General features: G+C 40.5%; 1 protein-coding gene across 1 annotated transcript in view; it reads right to left on the bottom strand.

Annotated features, from left to right (window-relative positions):
- Positions 1 to 5,721: 5,721 nt before the first annotated feature.
- LOC138753376 (protein SIX6OS1-like) overlaps positions 5,722 to 10,120 on the bottom strand; it is a 121,343-nt gene continuing 116,944 nt past the window's right edge. The window contains exon 20 of the mRNA XM_069916293.1: positions 5,722 to 5,771. Coding sequence (XP_069772394.1) covers positions 5,767 to 5,771 — 5 coding nt within the window. The 3' untranslated portion in view covers positions 5,722 to 5,766. The remainder of the gene's footprint in view (positions 5,772 to 10,120) is intronic.

The raw sequence follows: 10,120 nt of genomic DNA, 5'->3' as shown, positions 1-10,120 counted from the left end.
AACCTTGCCTTTAGAAAATGGGAAAAAAAAGGGATTAAAAGAATAGAAAATTGTTTTTCAGGAAGTAGATTCTTATCCTTTGAACAAATGAGAGATAAGTACAATATAACTGGAGATACAGCGCTGGCATATTACCAACTGAGATCCTACTTGAAAGATAAATTAGGAAGCAACTTGAGTTTACCAGAGGGAAGTAACCTTGAATATGTGATTACAGATACAATGTTAATCAAAAGATTTATAAAAAATATGTATATTAAACTGCAAGAAAAGGAGAATGAGGAAACAAATGGTAAAACTAAACAAAAATGGGAACAAGATTTAAATATAAAGATAAAAAAGGAAACATGGGAGAAGTTATGCTCTGGAACGATGAGAAATACAATAAATACGAGGCTGCGTATGATACAATATAATTGGTTACACAGACTATACATTACACCGCAAAAGTTAAATAAATGGGACCCAACAGTATCTGATAGATGTTTTCGATGTAAAAAAGAAAGGGGAACAACAATTCATGCAATCTGGACATGTGAGAGAGTAGAAAAATTTTGGGATGATCTCAATCAGATATTAAATAAAATAACAGAAAACAATATACCAAAGAATCCAGAGATCTTTCTCCTAAGTAACATAAAAAATAAAGAATTTGGAATTGACTTGGAAGATGCACAAAAAAGATTTGTCAAGATAGCCCTAGCCGTAGCAAAAAAATGTATTATGTCAACCTGGAAATTGGAAGAAATGAATAAATGTATTCCATTAGAAAAAATAACATATAGTTTAAGAAATAATATTGAAATATTCGAACAAGTATGGGAGCCTTACATTAAATACAATAGCGAAAACCTACCGGGAACAAACATTACCTAAGTTGATGGAAGGAGAAGAAAAGAAAAGAATGGACTCAGTAGAATTTCTGGTGTATTTTTGTTGAATGACAACATTGTCAAACTGAATTAATGCAACCTAGATTGTATACCTAAAATGGATGAGAGGGGGGGGGGTGGGGGGGGTGGCTTGGGAGGAGGGAGGGGGGAGGGAGAAAAAGTCACTGTAAATGTGTGGAAAAGAAAAAGTGTATATCATGGCTATTGTGATTTATGGTGTGAAAAATAAAAAATTTAAAAAAAAAAAAAAAAAGTGCACTACACAGCACCCAATCTAGTTTAGCCGTTCCCACATTGGCTCATCAACAAGCTGCTCTAAAAAGCCATCTCTTAGGCATTCTACAAATTGTCTTTCTTGAGATCCTGTGTTAAGATCCCCCATGACTACCATAATATTGTCCTTTGACATGCCTTTTCTATTCGCTGTTGTAATTTGTTTTCTACATCTTGGTTTCTGTTTGGAGGTCTGTATATTAATTGCTAAGTGTCTTTTTTATCCTTGCCATTTCATAACTCAACTCGAAGTTCAAGTGGCCTTTATTTGTCATTTTATTTTGTCATTTGTCATTGCCCAGTAAAAAAAAGAGACAACGTTCCTCCAAACCATGAGATTACACAAAAACAGTGGGGACTACACTATTACTACACAAAACAAAAAAGACTACACACTGCTCTAGACCATAACCTTCATAAAGCTATGCAAAATGAATAAAACAGTGCAAACAATAGAGTAATTAATAAAAAAAAGCTAAGACAATAGGCACAGTGGAGACAAGTTACAATATCATAGACTCTGGATATTAAGAGTCTGATAGCTTGAGTGAAGAAACCACCAGAGTTCACGATCCATAGGAGCCCAAAAGCTTCAACACCTCACCATCCACCACTGGGGCCTGCGAACTAAGATGGCATAACCTCCAGAACCTCTGAACAAGGCACACGATACAGTCACTCTGGAAACCACGATACACCCTCCGCAAAACATGCCACGATATCCCACCTAGGCCACTGACAACAAGTGATGCTGAAGACTGGAGGCCTCATCCCCACAGCAGAGGCTTGGTCCCCACAGTAGTCGAGGCTGCGTAGCTTTGTAGCTTCTTCCCGAAGGTTTGTTATTGCTTGGCAATTTCCATTTTGCAACAATGTCTCATGAAGCTCCACCGTCCATTTTTTACAATTAAAATTGTGCGCGGGGCTTTACATAAAAAAAATCTTGTTGAAATCTCCCCATCCACCCTCCCCCCCCAACTTCCAACAGCATTAGTAAAGCGCCCATCCAGGAAATTGGTTCCCCTCCAGTTTAGGTGCAATCCAACCCACTTGTACAGGTCACCCCTACCCCAACAAAGGTTCTGTGAGCACTGCTGTGTGAATAATTTTGATTCAAAGACCACAGACTGCACAACAGGCTTTAATTATGGTCTTCATATGGGCAGGTGATTGACAGCCAGCAGGTGGAGCCAACCTCCCGGGTTGTCTACCTCCAGGTACAGTGGTTTCCCCCTGCAGTAGGCTGGTAGGAGTGCAGCCTGTGGAGTGGTTGTATCACTACAGATTTCAATAATCCTAGAACTTGAAAACCCTGTCTTCTGCACAATCTCTTCAATCATGCATTTGTTTGCACTGTCTTCCTATTCTGACCTTTCCTAGTTTGTGGCACTGGGAGTAATCCAGGTTACCATGTTGGAGGTCCTGCTCTTCAGCACCATTCCTAACTCTCTAAACTTACTTTGCAGGATCTCTACCCGACTCCTGCCTGTCATTGGTATCAATATGTCCCATGACCTCTGTCTGCTCACTTTCCCCTTTTAGAATATTCTTCAGTCGTTCAGATATCCTGGATCTGAGTACCTGGGAGGCAACACACTATAATGGAGTCTCTTCTGCAATTTCAGAATTTCCTAAATATCTCCCTGACTATTGGCTTCCCTGACTATCCACATTCTGCACGAGGAGCACATCCCTGTTCTTGCTGCCATTCCCACTGTTTATGAAAATGTTAGAAAAATGCCTGCTTGCAGAATCTTTTTGTTTTTCAACTTGGTTGTCCTTACCTTAAAAGAACTCTTGCACCACCACCTCAGCCTTTGTTTGCCAAAGTCTCAAGCCAAAGCCTCAAATTCCCACTCCTACACTCACACTCAGAGCAAGTGGTTGATGTGTTGGTGAGGGAGACGTTTGGAGCATTATCCATAATTCTATGGATTTCAAGATAGACATGGTCCTCAAGTTAAAGTCCTAACTGGGGAAAGGGTCATTTTGATGGCACAAGTCATAAAGGGCAGCATGGTTGACGTAGCAGTTAGCACGCCATGACAGTGCCAGCGATTGGGACCACAGTTCGAATCCCATGCTGTCTATAACGAGTTTGTACGTTCTGCCCGTGTCTTTGTAGGTTTCCCCTGGGGCTCTGGTTTCCTCCCACTGTTTGAAACATATCAGGGATGGTTAATTGGGTGTATTTGAGCAGCACGGGCTCATGGGCTGTTACCGTACTGTATGTCTAAATTCAAATTTTAAATTTAATTTGAATTTAAACTCTAAAAGTTGATTGGGAGAGACTGTTTGCAGGTAATGAGGTATCAGTTAAGTGGGATGCTTTTAAAAGTAAGAGTTCAAACCCAGCATTCGTGTTAGAGTGAAGGACGAGGTAGGTAAGATGAGGGAATTTTGATTGATTAGGGACATGGAGAATCTGATCAGGAAAAAGGATGGATATGTCAGGTATGGAAAGCTGGAAGAGTACAATGGTTGTAGCACTATAATTAAAAAGAAAATTGGGAGACAAAACTGAGCTATCTCTGACAGATAAGATGATGGAGAATCCTAAAAGGTTCAAGTGAATTAAGAGTAAATGGGCATCTAGGGAGAGAGTAGGTGCTTTACGGATCAATGTGGTAATCCATACGTGGAGCCATGGGAAAATGGGAGAACTTAAATAAATATTTCTTGACTGTTTCTTTCTTTGGCTTGGCTTCGCGGACGAAGATTTATGGAGGGGGTAAATGTCCACGTCGGCTGCAGGCTCGTTTGTAGCTGACAAGTCCGATGCGGGACAGGCAGACACGGTTGCAGCGGTTGCAGGGGAAAATTGGTTGGTTGGGGTTGGGTGTTGGGTTTTTCCTCCTTTGTCTTTTGTCAATGAGGTGGGCTTTGCGGTCTTCTTCAAAGGAGGTTGCTGCCCGCCGAACTGTGAGGCGCCAAGATGTACGGTTGGAGGCGATATCAGCCCACTGGCGGTGGTCAATGTGGCAGGCACCAAGAGATTTCTTTAGGCAGTCCTTGTACCTCTTCTTTGGTGCACCTCTGTCACGGTGGCCAGTGGAGAGCTCGCCATATAACACGATCTTGGGAAGGCGACGGTCCTCCATTCTGGAGACGTGACCCACCCAGCGCAGCTGGATCTTCAGCAGCGTGGACTCGATGCTGTCGACCTCTGCCATCTCGAGTACTTCGATGTTAGGGATGAAGTCGCTCCAATGAATGTTGAGGATGGAGCGGAGACAACGCTGGTGGAAGCGTTCTAGGAGCCGTAGGTGATGCCGGTAGAGGACCCATGATTCGGATCCAAACAGGAGTGTGGGTATGACAACGGCTCTGTATATGCTTATCTTTGTGAAATTGACTGTGGATAAGGAAATGGAAGCTAGTGAGTTCAAGGGAGGGAACAATGATATTTAAATGCTTTCTGTAGTTGATTCAGCTTTTCTAAAATTCTATAGAGTTGCTTTGATTAATAGAAATTGCATTTGGTGTACAATGTTTTACAGTGGAGATAGAGGAATAGACAGCTTCAGTAAGAGATTAGGAAAGGATGCATTCCATATCGCCTTCTATGTTTCTAGATGACAAGCTGCGCTGGTCCCAGCACCGATCCCTGCAGCACACCACTAGTCACAGGCCTCCAGTCTGAGAAGCTATTGTCCACGGCCACTCACTGGCTTCTCCCACACAATCAATGTTTTTGAATATTTTAATATGAGATTTCACATCCAAAGTACAGAGTACCTATGGATAGATGTTAAAATTCTCAAAGATACACTACACTTAAAATCACCAATGCCTGGAGAGGGCGCACAAAATCAGTGAACCGGTGCAGACTCGAAAGGCCAACATGGCCTGTTTCCGCTCCGTAAGTGGTTATATGGTTATATGGTTATGTTGATATGAAATTATGGGGAATAGCTCTAGATTTTAATTGCTTTATATAAACAAAAAAATACTGTTACAAAGCACAGCTTACATTTTAAGTGGAGAAATTTAAAGGAGGGGTCATCTTTTCACATGGGGTGGAGAATATTTGTAATGGACTGCTAGAGGATGTAATGGACGCAGATACTACAACATTGTTTTAAAGACATATGACAGCTGCTTGGATAGAAAAGATATTGAGATTTATGAGCCTAGTGGACAAATGGGATTAGTGCAGATAGGCATCACAGTTGACTTGGATGACGTGGGCTGTAAGGACCCAACCCGTGCTATACATTGGTATTATTTATGATTCTACATGAAACAGTTAAGAGTTAACTTTTAGTTTGTCATCAAATGAGAGAATCTTTGAAAAAGCACCAAACTGTTTCTGACATTTCTATTTTGATAAAAATAGACAAATTTATATTGTGGTAAACTCTTTCAGGGGTTGCTTTTAAGAACAATCATGAATCTCAGAAGCTTCAAATACAATTTTTTTCTCACTGATTGCAAGAGATGATTTTGCAGGAGGGATTCAATCAGGAGCTGATTGAGACTTTTATTTGCTGGGAGATTTGCCACCAACTCTGGGCCATTCGCGGGACATTTAAAACCTTACCTGCAGTGGAATAACTGGTGGGGGAGAGGTTACGGTTTTCCACACTTCACACAAAAATCACCCTTTTAAAAAAAATAATGAAAATTAGCAAGATGAGCACTTCTCATTTTTTTCCAGCCACAGTCTACCTTAAGTATTTACAACATTGCTTTAGAGAATGCTTGTATATTATATTGGTGGAATTTGTTTTTGCCACGTTTCTGCAGACTATCTACAACAAACCTATGGATCACTCATGGAGAAATGCTGAAGCAGAGGGTCAAATTTATTGAGTTGGCCAATTTCCTCTTTATCAGCACAAGTAATTCTCACCACCCCACAATAGAGATTACAAACACCATGAGGTACAGATAATAGTAGAAGATTGGTTTCAATCACTAATTCAGGAAAATAAAAATACTAAATATGTGCAAGTTAAAGGTTTACTGCATTAGATAAATGAATAAAATAAGCATCAATATTAACCCGATCAAAAATGCACCTATTAAAGTCCTCTAAAATATATCAATCCTTGTGTTTTTAAAGTTTACAATGCCTATAATTCAATATACAATATAATGTATGGATGATATACAGATTATTTACATTTAGTGGGTAACAGGTGGCAATGCCATAATCTTATTAAGTGATTTCAAAATGGATTACAAATAGCTGGCTGGATTAATAAAATGAAGAATGTTTTATTGCTGGATCTAATAATTTCATCAGTTTACAGTCACAATAACAATTCAGGAAATTCGACTTTAGTACTGCACAAGCTGCAGGGTCAAACCGCTCACCAGAAAAGAGCATCATGCACTGTTTAAATCAAATACTACTCAAATGGGCATGGTACAGGGTCAGGGAAGCTACATGCCATAAGGCGATTTCTCGGCAAGTTGTTAACATCAGAAGCTCTGTAAGTGATGTGTCTGGAAGCAGAGCAGTAGAGCTGAGAACAACCTGGGTGTGAGTCACAGAGTATTAAGGCAAGGTCTCTCCACTGGGAATGAGGACTTTGATAGCTTTTGACTCATGTCATCTCTTGTGCCATCACATACAATACATAATGGAGAAGCAAACAACTCTATGTGAAATGAGCTGTTCAACCATGCAGATTCATTGGGAATTTTATTTTTATTTGTTCTCTGTATTACACATTTATTTGGAATTTAATTTTTATCTGTATAAGATATAGATATCATTTAAATTGTCTCAATATCATTTTCATTGACAATTATTTTAATACTAGCAGTATTTTATATTTATAACTACTGATAATAACTTCTGAAACTGATTCTTGGAAATGTTAATAAACCCCTTAAAGAATTGAATTTCATAATAATGATTGTTGGGATGGTTTAGAAAATTTTACATCAGTAGTTTCAGATGTTGATGAATCTAACTCCACCAATTTGCACTAGATGATTTTTATAGTGTTTGTTCATACAATAGAAGTACCAGATAATTATTTGACATTGGTGGAAGGTTAGCTTATTTTTTTTAATGTAAATTAGACAAACCTAATGCAATCTTCCTTAAATATCAAAAAATATTTTTCTAGATAGTGGAGAATCTTTAATGTCTAATGTTCCATATTTTAATTTTTATTTGTGAATTTTTAATGGTTTATTTTTCATACATTGCACAATAAAAAATGAAAAATGGTTAAATAAGATTAAAAATTGTGTATTAAGATACTTGCCTCAAGTTCTGCTTTCTATTAAGCTCTGCTTTCTGTTGCAGGGGCAGGGCCTTTACACAATCCCCACAAAACCTAGTCTCCATTTGCAGGGAGCAATTCTGTGTAGCAAACCAAGTCCAAAAGAATCTAGCTTTCTAAAGTTTTCTAAATTTTAATTTAATAAAATTGTGAACTCTTGTTTTATGTAACACCCCTTTGAAAGGCATTTCTAAAAATACAAAATGTACAATAGTCACTGATTCCTCCTGAATTATACACCGACTGAATTCTCAAAAAAAAAACTCTTTTTGATTTGTCAAACATGGTTTTTATCCTGGCTCTACCTAATCATTCTGATTTTCTAAGCACCCTACAGGTATTATCAAGTCCATACAGATAGATTCTAGGATTTTCTTTCAACAGTTGTCTGGGCTTCAATTTTCTCTTTTTTCCCCTCTCATCCCTTCTCAAATAACAGTTTTACATTTGCTTCCTTCCAATCTTCTGCACTTGTCCTGGAATTTTGGACATGATCAAAACTACATTCTTTGAAGTCCCCTCTTTGAGAGTACTGAGCTGGTGGTGACCACATTCAGAATATTTGTCCCCTTAATTTCTTCAATACCTATTCATTATTGATATTTTTGTTTCTGTGGCTCCCTTATATTCTTACTGCATTTTCTCCCGTGAGAGCAAATATAGACTATTTGTTTCATGCCATAGGATTTTCTTTATGCCCATTATAATCTTACCTGTCATTATCTCTAAAAGCCCTGTTTTCATATTTTCTATTTTGATGGTATTGTACACTAAGATGTAGGAGAGCCAGGCCATTCGGCCCATTGAGTCTGCACATCCATTCGAATCATGGCTGATGTATTTTTCCTCTCACCCCATTCTCCTGCTTTCTTCATGTGACCTTTGATACTATTACTAATCAAACACCAAGACACTATTATACTTTAAAAAATATATATTTTTGACTGCTTTACTATCTCATTCTAATTATGCCTCCTTTTTCTTTAACCTTGTGCTACTCTCGTCTTCGTTAGTTAGTCTGGGTTGCATCACTGGTCACTTACCCTACATTATTGCAAGTGCACGTCCTCAACCTATAATGTGGTCCCAACCTATATAAATGTTGAGTAAATGTACTCAACAACCTAAACCTTCTCTACCTCACACCCATAACCTTCTATTTTACTTGCTTCCATGTGCCTGTTTAAGAGTCTTTTAAATGTCCCTATTGCACGAGGCCCACCATCACCCCTGGAAATGCATTCCAGGCATCCACTACTTCTGCATAAAAAAATTCACCCCGACATCTCCCCTAAACTTTACTCCTCTCACCTTACACAGATGCCCACTGATATTTATTCCTGCATTAGTGATGATTATGAATTTAGTGTAGCATGCTCGCTACCGTGAAGTGTGGAAAGAAGACACACACACACATACAAGGAGTTGAAGTTGAAGATTGATTTATTGCACTGGCAGCTCTGCTTATGTTCACTCCTCGCTGCTGATGTCGGGAGTGACATCACGGCAGCGCCAATCTCCAACTGGTCAGTGTTCCCGCCATTGCTCGCTGTTTCCCACTGTGCAGGTGGTCACCTGGGATGAAGATTTTTGGCCCCAACAGGGTCTGTATGGTTGTCATGTTTGTCGGCCATTTTGTGTATCAGATTGCGTCCTGGTTAGTGGGCTGCTACATAACCTCCTCCCCCCTGAACCAGCCCACCTCAGCAATATGGGGGTTGCAGGGAGACTGGCTGGCTAATGCCCAGTTTTGGTGGTTTGAGGGGGTCAATAGTGAAAGTCTCTTCCTTACCGCTGATATCCAGTACACACGTCAACCTGTTGTGTCTAATTACTTTATACGCCCCCTCAAACGGCCATTGCAGAGATGTTCAATGTGCTGCACTCCAAACAAAAATGTACTCACAGGTCTCTAAGTCTTTGGGGATGTAGGTTTTGGCCTGGCCTTGAAGCGGAGGCTATGGAGGTGCTAGTGTGCCCAGATTTTCTGTCAGCTTTGTCAATGAGGTTGTGGGATTCTTTGGATCCTTGGCGGCAGCCAAGAACTCCCCCGATATTACCAGTGTGGCATTGAAGTCCTCTTTTGGCGCAGTGCGGATCCCCAGGACCCAGGGTAACTCGTCTGTCCTGTTTAGCCCCTTGAGTTGAGCCATCAAGGCTGCCTTTAGGTGCCTGTGGAACTGCTCCGCCAACCTGTTGGCCTGAGGGTGGTAAGCTGTGGTGTGGAGGAGCTGGGTTCCCAGCAACTTAGCCAGCACTGCTCAGAGACCTGAAGTGAACTGTATACCTCTATCAGAGGTCATATGCTCCAGGATTACGAACCTCGACACACAGGTGTTAATCAGTGCCCTGGCGCACGTCTCGGTGGTTATATTGGCTTAGCGTGACCACCTCCAGCCACCTTGTGGAGCAGTCAGTCATGGTGAAGTGATATCTCAATCCACGGAAGACCAGCAGCGGCCCTACAATGTTAATATGGACATGGCTGAACTGATGTCACACTGATTCGAAAGTCTGGGGGGCGGGGGAGCCTTCATATGCATCTGCACTTTAGTGTCTGGTAGCGTGTGCAGTTCTTGGCCCACTGACTTACCTATTTCCGGAGGTCATGCCAGATGAACCTACTGGCCATCATTTTAACAGAAGTCCTGATAGCTGGGTGTGCCAGGTTATGCACTGTGTCCAAAACCTGCCACCTTCACGCTGCTG

This window comes from Narcine bancroftii, chromosome 2, assembly GCF_036971445.1.
Source record: "Narcine bancroftii isolate sNarBan1 chromosome 2, sNarBan1.hap1, whole genome shotgun sequence".
NCBI lineage: Eukaryota > Metazoa > Chordata > Chondrichthyes > Torpediniformes > Narcinidae > Narcine > Narcine bancroftii.
The sequence above is the reverse complement of the archived record's forward strand: the minus strand, read 5'-3'. Positions and strand labels throughout refer to the sequence as shown.